Below are 15,636 nucleotides of genomic sequence, written 5' to 3'. Positions count from 1 at the left end.
TGCTCCAATAGTGTGATAACATTTAAAACAATTTAATGAATAAAAGCAAATCTCCAACTACTACACTCACACAGATTCAAATAAACTAAGCATAAAAACAATCCTCCTGTTATCAGCAAGTGGTGGTATATTGTGGTCACAACGGACCTGCGGTGTATGATCTGTATCTGGATTATTTTATGGACTTTAAAGTTATTGTAAAGCTTTGTTTATTTAAAAAAACAAAAAAAAACAAACAAACATGTCATACTTATCTTCACTTTTGCACAGAGTGGCCCCCAACACCGTCTTCTGGGGTCCCTCGGCGGCTCTCACGGCTCCTCCCCCCATCAGATAACCCCCTAGGAGAAGCGATCTCCCGGGGGGGTTACCTTGCGGGCGTTCTCCCGAGTCCATCATTTGGCATCCATAGCCACCGAATGTATGACTCGGCCCATTCTCCAGATGCCCGCGTCATTGGATTTGATTGACAGCAGCAGAAGCCAATGGCTGCGCTGCTATCAATCTATCCAATGAAGATCCGAGAACCCTAGGCAGAGGAAGCGGACGTCCCTGCCGGATGAAGTTCCAGGGCTCAGGCAAGTAAAAGGGAGGGGGGGGGGGCTGGGGGGCCGATCACTGCCAGGTATTTTCTCCCCTTAATGCATAGGATGCATTAAGGTGAAAAAACATGAAGGTTTACAACCCCTTTAATTTGTATCACTTCTGTCACTAATGTTCACGGGGACTTTCACTTGTCACAGGGTGTTATTTTATGGACTTTAATTTGTGTTACTTCTGTCACTAATGTTTACACACTTTCACTTATCACAGGGTGTTATTTCATTTATGTTCATTTATGTTACAGTATTGTTTGTTATATTTCAATATCAGCGGCACTATTTACTTTTAAATTTTAGGTAGATGGTAAAATACAGTTTTTATTTTGATTTATTGAGACTGGCAGCTTTAATCAAATCTCTAATCTTTCTTAGGGGTGCAGTGGTAGGGCTTCAGGTGTGGGCGTGTTAAACTTGCTGACGAGCAGTTTCCAATACTGCTCCAACTGGTCCTACTTTCAATTTCAGAGCCACTATTTATTTTTACATTTTAGGTAGAGGGTAAAATACTGTTTTTATTAACCTTTTTAGCTTCATAGTGTTTTTGGCTTCCTTCCATTTTTGACGGTTATGTCAACAAGCGCAATCTGACCTTTTTGTTCATACAAGAGGCCAGATTGGTCCAGTGTGGAGTATTTATTGTGAGCACAGTGGAATCGAGCGCACATTTATTTTAATAGAAGCATGTGGGTGAATAAGGACGTGGCACACAATTTATTGGGACTTTTAATTGGACATTTTGGACATTTATTGTTTGTATACTGAGTTTTGAAGTGCAAACCGTGTTTCGATATTTTTTATTGAATCAGACAAAAGCATTTGTCTAAAACAGTATCTTACCATGCAGGTGTTTTCAGCTTGAAGAGTCTTTCTGCAGCCTGGATTACCTTTGTGTGGTCATTCGCCAGCACACTAGCTCCCATATAGTAGCCAACATCCCAATAACTTTGCAGCTTTTCTAGATTTCCCTTTTTACCCAGTAGGCTGCTAATCTTTACACCTGTGCGGAAAGAATAATAACATTAAGAATTACATTTCATTTCTACATTTATGAAATACAATTACTGAAAGAAAAGTTGAAGCCTGGAATTCTTTTGTGAATAAAAAGCATAGGAACTGATAAGCAAAATAATACAATGCAAGAGCTAGGTATGGCACAGATTTATATTGCCACATACCATATCAACTCAAAAAATCATCAGGGGACAGCATGTGCTTGTTTTGTGTTGGAAATTACTACCAATCGACAAAATAGATGAGCTAGGTGTGGACATGAATAGTACACTGGAGTCGTCTACCGATGTGCAAGCCCATGCAATGGACTTATAAGAGCAGAACCCCCAGCACCACCTGCATAGCAATTACATGAAAAAAAAAAAACACTCTATCTTCATTTATAATCAAATATATAATATTAATCATGATATTATAGATTATCAAATCACTTGGAAATTATAATATGCAATTCATTTAAAGATTAAAACTTGACTGGTCGCTCGAGGCAACTGCAAAGGGCTTTTAGACAGAGGCATGCACGTTTGTATGTTTGTACATTTGCAGACTGTCACAAGTGATTTAGAAGCATTCAAGGAAAACAGAGCACTGGCCTTGTCTGGTGCCTCGTCTGGTTCTGGGAAAAGCTCTGCAGCTGTCAGGATTTCAGCCTCATGTCACCTTGCAGTTTAGACAGCAGATCATCTATTGTACAGTAAATATCTTCTTTTTTTTTCTTTTTTTTTTGTCTATACAAAAGAACCGTCATATGCTGACAAATTGTAGCTCTTCTGTTACTACTCCCTCTGTTAGGGGTGAATGGTCACACCGGTCTGCTGGTAACCTCAAAGTAACTCCAGTTGTGCTGGCCATCTGCATAGTAGTAATCATTGTCTGGCACAGTTTTCTGCTATGACTGCCAGTTTCACATTTCCTTTTCTTAATCGGATTCAAGCCAACAGAATGTGACTGTGTTTATAGCATGTAAACACTATTTACTGACAAACGGTAGTAACTGTCACAGCTCAGACTTTACACAACTCCTAAAGCCCTATACACACTATTGCCCTGTACACACGGTTGAACTTTCTGACGGAAAATGTGCGATCGGATTGTGTTGTCTTAAATTCTGATCGTGTGTGGGCTCCATCAGACTTTTTCTGACGGAATTTCCAACACACAAAGTTTGAGATCTGGATCTAAAATTTTCCGACAACAAAATCCGATTGTTTCAATTCCGTTTGTGTGTAGACAATTCCGCCGCACAAAGTGCCACGCATGCTCAGAATAAATTACGAGACAAAAGCTATTGGCTACTGGCCACTTTATAGTCCCATCGTACGTGTTTTATGTCACCTCGTTCAGAGCGATCGGATTTTCCAACAACTTTGTGCGACCGTGTGTATGCAAGACAAATTTGGGCCAATGTCCGTCGGAAAAAAATCGGATGGATTTTGTCGTCGGAATGTACGACTGTGTGTACGGGGCATATCAGATTTTCTGCTGAGTTTTTCCTTCAGATTTACCAAAACCATGTAGTGCAAGGGCCTGCCTGATTGCATACACATTGAAACTCCTAAAGCCCCGTACACACTATCAGATTGTCTGCTGAGTTTTTCCTTCAGATTTACCAAAACCATATAATATGAGGTCAAACCTTAGGAGTTTCAATGTGTATGCAATCAGGCAGGCCCTTCTACTACATGGTTTTGGTAAATCTGAAGGAAAAACTCAGCAGACAATCTGATAGTGTGTACGGGGCTTAAGGTTTAACATATTATATGGTTTTGGTAAATCTGAAGGAAAAACTCAGCAGAAAAACTGATAGTGTTTATGGGGCTTTTAACTGTCCTCCTCATTGGATACATCTGTCAAATCTATAATACCTACTCATGGTGCCACAGACACATTTCATATCAATGATTATTAAAAAAAAAAAAAAATACACACACAAAATATAAAGGAAAACAGACCTAACGAAAAAAAGTAATTAGTAATACTAACAATCATAGAGAACCGATGCTATGCTTTTATCATGCAACAACATTATCTATCCCATAAAAAAACAGCACCCTGAATTTAAATCTGTCAAAATCAAAATTACTTTTGTATTTATCCTTGTATTAACCTTTATCACTGCTTTAGCCACTCTAAGGCCGCGTACACACGCGCGGACTGTTCGCCCAACTTTGTCCGTCCAACAGTTTGAGCGAACAGTCCGCTCAAACTTAGCATGGACGGACATGGCCACACACGACGGACAAACAGTTTGCTGAAACCGTGCGCGATGACGTGAACGGCACGTACGACGGGACGAAAAATACGACGTCCTATACACTGCAATGCAACCTTCCGACGTGGAAATCCTTTCTGAGCATGCGCGAGACTTAGTTGGCCGAACAAGCCTACACACGAGCGAACAGTCCGCTGAAACCTTGTTTCAGCGGACAGTTTTTCGGAATTTCCGTAAGACCTTGTTCGGCCAACTGTCCGCTGAAACTGTCCGCTGAAGCCCCACACACGAGCGGACTGTCCGCCCAAACACTGTTCAGCGGACAAGGTTGGGCGAACAGTCCGCGCGTGTGTACGCGGCCTAAGTCTGGATTCACACCTATGCAGTTTTAGTGCTTTTTGCATTTTGCAGATTTATACTACAGTCCATTTAACATTGTTTCCTATGGAACACGACCTGTAGTGCAAATCTGCAAAATGCAAAAAGCACAAAAACTGCATAGGTTTGAATCCAGCCTAATAGACAAGATTTTTTTCTGATAGAATCGCTTTTAATACTGTGATAAATACTGTAAAGAAAATGGTATGTGGTCCCCCCTAGGTCTATACTAGGCCCTTCGGGTTTAGTATGGATTTGGAGGGGACACCCCCACGCCAAAATGAAAAAAAAAATGGCGTGGCTTCTCACCCAAAATCCATACCAGACCCTTATCCAAACATGCAGACTGGCAGGTCAAGGAAAGGAAAGGAAAGGGAAGGGATGAGCGAGCGCCCCCTCCTGAACCATACCAGGCTGCATACCCTCAACATGGGGGAGTGGGTGCTTTGGGGCGGGGGGGCTCTGCGACAACCCTGGCTGGTGGTTGTTGGGGTCTGCAGGTGAAGGCTTATCAGAATCTGGGGGCCCGCTTTAACAAGGGGGGCCCCAGATCCCGCCCCCCCATGTGAATTGGTATTGGGTACAAACTACCCCTACCCATTCACCAAAAAGGCAATGAAATGTAAAAAAAACAAGTTTTTGACAATTCCTTTTAGGGCTGCAACTAACGATTATTTTCATAATCGATTAATCGGCCGATTATTTTTTCGATTAATCGGATAAAAAAAACTGAAAAAGGGGAGAAATATATACACACACACACACACACACACACACGTGTCCCCCCCCAGTATAGATGACACATTCCTCCCGTCTCACATGGTGTCACTGCCCCACCTCCTCTCAGTGCTCCCCTCCCCCCCTCCGGTGACTCTGGTTCTCTCACCCCTTCATGGTGACAGCGGCTCCTCCTCAGTGTGCCAGGTGGTGTGGGGCGGAGTCTCAGTCCGGACCCGCCACACGTGACTCGGCCGACTCCTCCGAATGGAGCGAAGGGCACCCGGAAGCCGGGAGATGGATGCACGCATGTGCAGAGCACAACCTCCAATCACGGCAGCGCTGGAAAGCGGCCCAGCGAGGGCTTGCCGCGCCTGCGCTCTGTGGCGGGTCTATCGGAAGGCTGCTGGGTAGAGGGGGGAGGAGGAGCCAAAAGCAGCGCAGGCGCGTTTCTGGTGGGACGTCAGCTGGGTGGAGAATGCAAGCAGGCGTAGCTGCGTGCTCATGGACGTGGTGCATGCGTAGGACACGGGAGGATACACAGGATTCTTACGGACCGGCAGGGCGGAAGGTGCGGACTAGGGGTGCAACGGATCAAAAAAACTCACAGATCGGATCGTTCCTCGGATCAGAGTCACGGATCCGATCAATTTTCGGATCAGCAAAAAAAATAACACTATCCCCGCCCCCCACAGCCACATTGTTCGTCGATTAATCGGTTCAGCCCTAATTCCTTTATCAATAGCTCTGTCTTCATGTATGTATGGATGAAAAACTGACATATGGAAAGGCCGTGTGAAAGAGGCCTATTGCACATTGTGGAAAGCTGCACTACTCCAGGGTAAAGCAGCAACAGATGCTCACCATTCATTCACTCCCACTCTATTTCATGCAGCTGCCACAAGTGAGAAAAAGAAGCCCAGTGTAAGCTCCCAGCTGCTCTTATTAGAGCTTACACTGTGCTGAGGTGTCTCCACAGCCCCATATGATAGCACTGAGTCAATCACCAACACCTACACTGTCACATGAGGAAAGCTGGCCATACATGGGTCAAATTTCGAAATAATTTTCTTTCCGAAATTTTAGCAAAGAATGTTCGTTCACACCAGCAATGAACGATTTTTGTGTGGCCATCAAATTTGAGTGATCAGGCGGGTTGGAATTTTTTTTTTAAAGGAACAAATTTATAATCAATGATGGGAGAATTTTCTGAGAAATATAATCGAAAAAGAAATGTGAATGAGCTCTGACCTGGAAAGAAAAGAAAATTCCCAGCCATGAAAATTGTTTTCCGTAGCAACATAAGGTGAAATTGAAGGCTTTGTTGGTCGAATTTTGCAACCAATGGTGGCACCATCCGATTACAAAACACACAATTTCTGATTTAAAAAAAACAATTTGTTTGGAATTCGACCCATGTATGGTCTGCATAAGCCTAAGTTCACACTGTGGACCGCATGTGAATCGCAGAAAAATCACACCACATTTCTGTATAAATCACATGAGATTCTGTGCTGTGCGTTTTGAGCCCATTAATTTTGGATTACACCACATCTGCATCAAAACGGTGCAGGCAGCTTTTTTTTATATATTCACACTCATCACACATGGGATCCGGTTCAGGCAAATGCACAAATGTACAACCTACTTTTGAGGTGTGATTAACTTTCCACGAACACCCGCAGCAGATCGCAGAAGTGCGATTGCTATGTGATGCGGGAAACACACAGTAGTCACTGTGTTTCCAGCACCACATTAGTGTGAACCAGGGCTGAGTTACGTGATCAGTCATAACTCGCTGTAGTAACGTTTGATTTTTAGTACAGTGGCTCCTACCTGAGCTGTCAGTTTGTAGCAGTGTGTACTAGGCTTATGGCCTGTACACACGACTCTAATATGGTACGACAGATCATACGACCTTTTTCGCTTAATAGTCACAAGTAGAAATTTAGTAGGTAAATAAAGTCATGTGTTGTAATCTATTTGTATTGGATTTTCAGACGGCAACTATACAGACGAAAGGAAAATCATATGATCTGAAATTGTATGAGGAAAATTTTCATGCATGTCCAATCAGATAATGTTGGATGAACTGTCGTGACCGGCTGTCGAAGGTAGTGTACACACGATCCGAAAATCGTACCATTCTTCCTTGGACGACAGTTTTCGTACGATATTCGGATCGTGTGTACGGGCCATTGAGGTTTACTGGAAGATGAAGACTGGATACGATTGCTGCGAGTAACAGCTGCATGTCTCTACAGTTTTAGTTTTCATAAATCAGAAACACTGCATTTTCTTTATAATATTATCAAAAATATACCAGATAAACAGATGACATTACCTATTTTGCGAAGTTCGAATGATGAATCAAACTGATGCCCAGCTGCAAGCAGTAGGACTGCATAATTAATTCCAGACTGAAGAGTTGGCTCAGATTCAAATGCTTTCCGGTACCTGTATAAGTAAACACATTGCCATTCTTTTATCAATTTTAAGCTGGTCATGACACCCACAAAATCCTCTTGTACTTAGGGCCTCATTATGTCCGTGTGAATATAGTAATAAGCATTTACAATGTGAGATACTGCGTACTTTTCAAATGCATTTGCTGTTTGCATGTTTTAACACTTATTTTCCTGTGTTTTTGATACATACTCATGCATTATTTTTTTTCTGCATACGTTAGGCAAAGTGAGAGGTGCTGAGGTGATAAAAATATCATATATTTATATTATATGATATATATAATATATGATATATAATTTATAATAAGATATATGCTTGTTTACCAAATGACTTGATGGGCTTTAATGAATGTCGATGCACAAAAATGTTACATGGACGAGACTGTAAGTTGAAATTAGCCATAAGAATAGGATTTCTACTTGAAATGCATTTTCGCATTCAGTAAATAAAACATATTATTGCTGAAATGTAGACAGAGAATGATGACATCACACCAAAACACAGGTCACATTACACTATCTAACCACGCTCCAATTGTACTGGAGCTTACCCTATCGCAAGCGACCTCTAGGACCTCCACATGGCGGCTTAACGAATCGCTCCTTAAAGACCCTGAAGTGGCCAGTGATATCTGTAAAGTACTCACCTCCTATTTCTCTACCAACGCTGGCTCCGTCGAGAGCCCGATCTCTGTGTGGTCAGCACATAAGTGCTATATCAGGGGAACTTTAATCAAACACGGGCATGCGGCCAAACAACTTCGCATTAAAACCTTATGCGAAATATTGACACAACTTCATATTTTAGAACACCGACACAAGAATCGGCCAGACCGTATAACGGAAGCAGAATTAGTCAGACTACGGGAGGCAATAAGGGAACACTCTCTGTACAAGGCGAAACATGTACTCTTAAAGGCGTGCTGCTCCTTTTACGAGTATGGTGATAAATGTGTCCGTTTATTGGCCAACGCACTACAAACTAACCGCTCTCAGACATATGTTCCGGCTTTACTCTCCCCAACAGGCTCTAAAGTCCATACCTCTCCCAACCTGGCAGAGAGTTCCGTGACTTTTACTCTAAATTGTACAACTTAGACTCTACCTCTGACTCAACATCCCACACCAACTCAGAAATCCAAGCTTATCTAGAAGAAACCAACCTGCCCACACTGACGGTTGAAGAGAGGGAGGCCCTATCCCAACCAATTACAGCTGAGGAACTCGCAACTTCCATAACTGACACCCAGCCTGGCAAGGCTCCTGGGCCAGATGGATTTACCCTCCCCTACTACAAGACGTATCATCCTCTACTGACACCTTACTTCCTTGCAGCGTTCAATTACATTTTGGATGGACACAGTTTACCAGCCAATATGCTGTGTGCCTCAGTTACAGTGTTACCCAAGCCGAGCAAGGACCCAATCCTATGTGGCAGTTATAGGCCTATCTCCCTTCTGAATTGTGATGTCAAGCTTCAAAATTTTTAGCTTCTAGACTAAATGGCTTGTTGACATGTGTAGTTGCGGCTTTATCCAGACCAGAGAAGCCAAGGACAACACTCTCCGGGCCCTGGACATAATAGCAAAAATGAATAGATCCCGCATTCCCACACTACTCCTGCCTACAGACGCTGAGAAGGCATTTGACAGGGTGGATTGGGTCTTTCTCCAGGAAACTCTTAAATTTGTTGGAATGCCTGACCCCATCTTATCCTGGATAGCAGCATTATACAAAAATCCTACAGCAAAGGTACAACTCTGCCCCTTTCTTAATCTCAAACGGCACTAGACAGGGCTGCCCCCTGTCCCCATTGTTGTTTGTTCTTTCCCTGGAGCCTTTCCTACAGCACATCAGAGGTAACCTGTCTATTAGAGTCTTTCAAGCCGGCCCACACCAACACAAAGTGGCAGCCTACACCAATGACCTCTTATTCTACATCACTGAATTACTTATCTCCTTACCCTCTTTGCTACAGGAGCTGAGAAGGTATGGTGCACTAATCTAAGTTTAAGGTCAACCTACAAAAATCAGAGTCTTTGAGTGTCTCCCTGTCGTACTCTACAGTGGGAAAATTACATCTCTTTTTCCCATTCAAATGGGCAGCACGCTCGATCCAATACTTGGGAACAAAAATTCCTGCAAAGCCACATTTTCTCTCTAAACTACCAGCCTTTTTTATCCATGCTAACTGCGGATATTAAAAAGTGAGAATCTCTGGCTCTGTCCTGGTTCGGTCGATGCAATGTCCTTAAGATCAATGCAATGCCCAGACTCCTGTACCTTTTAAAAACACTACCAATCAAAATACCCCAGTCTTATTTTCATGGGGTCCGATCAGCATTTATAAAATGTATCTGGCAAGGCAAACATCCACTCCTTGGCAGAACGTTATTGTTAAGACCCAAGCTCAGAGGCGGTCTTGAATTCCTGCATCCCACTCTGTATTACACTGCAACACACTTGGCTAGGGTTGTTGACTGGTGCCGGCATGGTGATACGAAATTATGGGTAGCATTGGAACAGGAGGCCACCTGTGCCCCACTCACTGGATTACCATGGGTAGAAAAAATCCACACTACCCATCTGACGGCTCACCCGTTAATTGGCCCTACTCTTGCAGAAATGGACAGGTTTTCTCATCTATCTTCACTGTGCAATTTTCTCTCCCCAATGACACCGCTTGTTGGACATCCAGGGTTCACACCTGGCCTCACGGACCCCACTTTCCATACGCAAGCCCCACAGGGACTCCTGAGGGCTTCCCAGTTTTTTTCAGTGTTCCGGTTGTTTCCCTGCAGAGACTGTGCTTTCTGGGCAAGCTCCTATAACGTTAGATTACTGGAGGACTATTCAGTTGTCACACTTTCTTGGCTCATTGCCTAAACCAGTGCTATTCATCAGAAAACTTCATCCCTTTGAGGAACTCTGTTTGGGAAAGGGCCCGATCCGGGGTTCTATTTCTACCTCCTACAAATCTTTGTTGGAACTCCATGCCACTAAGGATCCCCCGTACCTAGCAAAATGGGAAAGGGACTTGGGAGTTACAAAAGTCCTCTTTATGCAGCAAATATCAGGAGATTACATATAAATTAATTACACGCTGGTATAGGACCCAATCAGTCTTGGCAAAGATGTTCCCCAGACAAACGGATAGCTGTTGGCACTGTGGCCTTCACCAGGAACCATTTTGCACATCTTCTGGGAATGCCCTGTGCTAAAAACATTTTAGGAACCAGTCCTCAAACTCATACATAAACTCACTGACATTTCCCTACAGGACGATCTGGCTGCAATTCTACTAAACCTTACACCTTTACCAAGGAAACAGTATCATAAATCCCTTCTCAAACACCTTCTTAATGCTGCACGAGCGTGCATCCCACCCCTATGGAAACAACAATCCACGCCAACGGTGCCACAATGGTCCGCAAGGGTGAAAGATATAGAGCAAATGGAAGACTTGACCTCGGTTCTGCAAGATAAGTCGGAGGAACACAAGACTAGATGGTTTTTTTGGGTATAATTCCGCTTCTCCGATGAATTTCTCAAATATGCCTAATCAAGATTATTGCCAGTGAATCCTACTGTCTGACCGGTCTTGACGACCCTGGCGCCCGTGAGATGACACATCTCACGCTTCCTCGTAACCCCGCCCCCAAGCCCCCCCTCCCCACACCACCCCCCTTCTCCCCCCCCTTTTTTTATTCTCTCTTCCTCTCTCTTCCTTCCCATCTCTCTCTCTCTTTTTTTTTTTCCTTTTTCCGGTATTCTTTCTCTCCCCTTGGTCTATCTCTGACCTCTATTTGATTCTATATATAGGAAAAATTTAATAAAAGAGTGGTGTGCGCAGAACCTAGTAATTAACATTGTTAGAGACTTCCCACAATGACCTGGCTGATCTCTCTTTTTCCTCAGAAATGAGAGACTGCCTTTAATGCAGACTGGTTAGATTGGTCATGGCACTCTTTATTAGCATTATTTCTTTCTTGTTACCACATGTTTGTGCTTTAATCTTCCACAGTATATCCTGGAGCATTAGTTGATCCAATGATGTTAATTACTGAATGTATGTTTTTGCGAAGTTACCTCTTTATTGTACCTGCTGCACACCATTAAATAAAACTTTAAATAAAAAAAAAAAGAAATAATTTGCAAATGCTGTTATTGAACTGACTTCAAAAAGGACTACAACAGTTTTACTTATTTGGAAAGCTTAAGACTGCATAAAAAAACCTCTTTAGTCGACTAAAATGATTTTAGTCGACTAAAATGTAGGATATTTGTAGGACTAAAACTAAATCAAAATTCAAGTATTTTTTTTAGTTATGTAACTGAGAAAATCTTTTTTTTTTTTTTAACTCTAATGGGTGTTAAATTGTAATGCATTATTTAAGCAATTTATCTACAATTTCTAAACTCATTATTTACCGCTGGAGCGAAAAATAGAATATGTTATTATTTATGGTATTAAGGTTTGAACATGCACTACACTTTGACGTCAAATTTAAATTTAATTTTAGTTATACTTTTTTGACTAAAGTGCCATTTTGGTTTTAGTCGTATTTTAGTTGACTAAAATAGTATTCATTTATTTGACCAAAATGTTTTAGTCAACGAAATTAACATTGCCACAAGCAATACAAAAGAGGAGTGGGCAACGAAGCAAAGAAAACACTAACAAGCTCACAAGGCAACCCAGAAAAAACTGGGCTCCTTGCAGCTTAAGAAGCTGCCTGAAGGACCATAGGGTTGAAGCTTGCATCAGCAGAGGCCTAAACATACACCTGGTAAAAATTTGGGAATGCATGAATGGAAGACCAGGTGGCAGCCTTTCAATCTGGGAAACAGATGGGCAAGGCTGAAAAGCCCAAGAAGCATATACTGATTAGTAGATTGTGCATTGACAGGAAAAGTTGGAACCTTATCCTTAAGCCGATAGGTTTAATGATAAGCTACCTAAACCACCTAGACAGAGGGAGAGGCAGGCTGACCCCCATGGGGTCCCTCAAGAAAGACAAGCAGGTAGTCAGTAATTTTAAAGCAAACGTGAGTGAAAGAAAAACTTGAATAGACTATACCACACCCAAACACCCCCTTATAGAGAAAGGAGGCCGTAGGTCGCAAGACAACCATGTCCTTCTGGATGACAAGAAGGGATTCTCTACAAGAGCCATGAAATGAAAAAATTGCCTCATCGAGGTGATGGCAACATGGAAAACAACAAATAGAGTGAACAGGTGAATATCCCTGACAGATTCAAACAGCAGCGTGTAAAAAACCAACAGAACCAGGTAAAGATTCCATGGAGTAACAAATAATAACACAGGTGAAGCTACATAACAACCTGTATGAAGTCTTTCACCAAGAAATGTGAGGCAAGCAGCCATTTAAAAAGTATCACAAGAGCTGAGATCTGTTCTTACACAGTATTCTAGGCTAGCTAGACTGGATTGAAGGACGGCCAGGATACGTCCCACAAAGTATGTCCTGGGATGAAACTTTCTTGCCTTGTACCATGTGAAGTGCACTTGTAAGACCTTGTGTGAAGTAAATGTTCCAGCTTTCAGGAGAAAAGCTTCTGTTGTATGGTACAGATAATACTTTTAAAGGCATAAAGGTTCTTTGGGTTTGATGACACTTTAATGAATGATTTGGAGAATAAATTGTATCCTACAGTGTTTGAGGAGCTTATTCCTTAATATAAGGAACAGAATGTTTGAATTCACAATCGTATTGTTCACTGTGCATGAAAAATGTATTTTAACCGGCATACACTTATACAAATACAATAACTTTACATAATCTTGGCAAGTGTCTAGGCCAAATACTTTGTTGACATGAGCCATCATGGTTTTAAGTGTCTGGATTTTTTTTTAAGACCGAACATTTGATGTTGGTAAGTAAAGAGGTTCTTGATAATAAATGACATATCTGTTTACACAAACTATAGAAGTAAGAATTCCAAAGTAGGAATTTAGACATTTAGTACACAAGGACACACCCTTTAATGGATAGAATCAGCATACCAATGTTTAGGAATAACTGAGCTTGTATTTACTTTTATAAACCCATCCTTTCTTCAGAAGAGAAAGATAATGCATTACCATTTAAATGATTATGTGAGATTATAGCCCTGTGACATCAGTTGACACTCCATTAAATCTAAATGGAGTGTCATTGCAAAACATCTTACTGTCATTGTATCTGATGTGCATTAGTCTGACATCACAAAACTATGCTATTTCATAATTATTTTGTACATTTCTGTAAAAAAAAAACTGTATTTGAGGTCAAATGAAAATTATGTTAAATATAGATATGCTAATATAAGTTTTTTCCATAGCTTCATAGTAAAACTTATATCATGGATAGTGAAATACATATATGTGTTATAAGCTCAGGCCATGCAAATCACTCATTCCTTGCAATATAAGATCACGTTGCATGTGCCTATAATAATACAAACTCAAAAAAAAAAACTAAAAAAAACACCCAGTGTATGAACAACAAGTCCGTGTATATGAATCACACATTCCTGCAGGCTCACACTAGTGCGTTTCCAATTCGCATGACAGGAGAGTTTGCTTGGCTCTCAATGAAACCGGTCCACACATCTCTGTGGCGGCCACGGAGTGGATTGCATGGGGGCCCTGTGCGTTTTTGGTTTTGTTTGAGGTTCGAATTCAGGCAAAATTTCAGGCCTAATTCGTCCCTGAAATGGAGAACAGGGAGGCACCGGACCTCTGCTGTGAGCCACGTCCACACTAAGTCACCCAGACTGGAACTCTGCTTTAAGTGCTGCAGGTCTTATATTTTAATGTGAGGCCATAGTTCTATTTGAAACAAAGATGCACACTTCTTCAGTTTTCATGCATTCACTGTAAAGCATTAAAGTGCAGATGCATTTCTTAATACTTTAAATGTGCATTGGGAAGCCATGCAGAATGAAGGTTCAGTGCACCACAATGCATGAATAGCTTCAAAGTGGAACTCCAACCAAAACATTTATCGCTATCTCTGCTGAAGACATGTCCCCCCATGTGCTGTTACGGTCTGCATGCTAACCCTTCAGCTTTTTCTCCATGGAATGCATGGAATGCATGTATATTCCTTTGGATAATCCACCTATGGGCTAATTACATTGTTGCTGGTTTAAACCACCGGAATCTCTATGAAGCTGCTTATTTCAAAAAATGACAACTATAGCCATGCATAAGTTGTGTGCTTTTTTTTTTATTCAGCCAGTAGGCTGAAAAAAATAACAAACAGATTTCTGTATCCACACAAGTGAGGTGGATGGAGGGATTTTCCCTGCCAGGACATTGGATTCTAATAGTAGGACGCTCTCCACTGTCAGAATACACTGATGAGCAGCTGCAGCCACTGACTGACAAAGGTTTTCCAATATTCCCGATCAACTTCTGTCAAAAAGGAACAGCTAGACATGGATCTAAATTTTGATCCAGCTGTTCCTATTGCTATCTATTCTTCCAGGGCTGTTAACTTTGTTATTATGTAGTGATCCTTTCATAATTATGTTCAGAACTTTCTAGCATTGATGTTGTTTGTTTGTGGACTGAATATACTGTCTCCATACAATCCTCATTCTTTGTACTTTAAACAGACATTCAGCAATCTAATAACTATTTTTAAATAATTATTTTGAAATAAATGGTTATAGCCACAGTGCAATACATCTTACCCTGGATAGTGACTATATTTGTACAATATACAGAATATAGAAATACCAAAGGGCGACTTCTTTTATGTGTTTCAGTGTAGTTCCAAAGAGCGACTTACCAAATACCAAAGGGTGACTTCTTTTATGTGTTTCAGTGTAGTTCTTCAACAACGGTTTCAGGTATAACAACTCATACAAATGGTGGGCCCAGGACTTGCTTATGCTGCTGTCCTATCTCCCAGGGGTCTCCAAACTATAGTCCTCCAGTTGATCAGGAACTACAATTCACATCATGCCTAGTCATGTCTGTGAATGTCAGAATTTTACAATGCCTCACGGGACGTGTAGTTCTGCAACAGCTGGAGATCCCTGCGTCTAGCACAAAAGCCTACATTCACACCTGAGCAGAGATTATTCCTGGTAATTTTGAAACATTTAACACGTTTTACACACAATTTACAGGTGTTTTTGCAGGTGTATCAAGCTTCAGGTGTTTGTTTCCTGGCAAGGGGAAGAGAGCAGTTCTATTCCCTATATCCCCGATAGGAGTTCTTAAGGTATAAA

The 15,636-nt window shown here is 41.7% G+C and overlaps 1 protein-coding gene across 2 annotated transcripts in view; it reads right to left on the bottom strand.

The window, feature by feature from the left end:
• Positions 1-15,636, bottom strand: part of MAP3K5 (mitogen-activated protein kinase kinase kinase 5) — a 222,179-nt gene that overhangs the window by 93,826 nt on the left and 112,717 nt on the right. For both annotated transcript variants that reach the window (XM_077486787.1, XM_077486786.1), the window contains exons 8-9: positions 7,265-7,377; positions 1,440-1,599 (exon numbers count right to left, since the gene is read on the bottom strand). In XM_077486787.1, the coding sequence (XP_077342913.1) occupies positions 1,440-1,599; positions 7,265-7,377 (273 nt within the window). The remainder of the gene's footprint in view (positions 1-1,439; positions 1,600-7,264; positions 7,378-15,636) is intronic.

Source organism: Lithobates pipiens, unplaced genomic scaffold (genome assembly GCF_037356315.1).
Source record: "Lithobates pipiens isolate NorthernLeopardFrog02 unplaced genomic scaffold, aLitPip1_a1.2 Scaffold_18, whole genome shotgun sequence".
In the NCBI taxonomy this organism is placed as follows: domain Eukaryota; kingdom Metazoa; phylum Chordata; class Amphibia; order Anura; family Ranidae; genus Lithobates; species Lithobates pipiens.
Note: the sequence above shows the minus strand (reverse complement) of the source record. Positions and strands in the feature narration are given on the sequence as shown.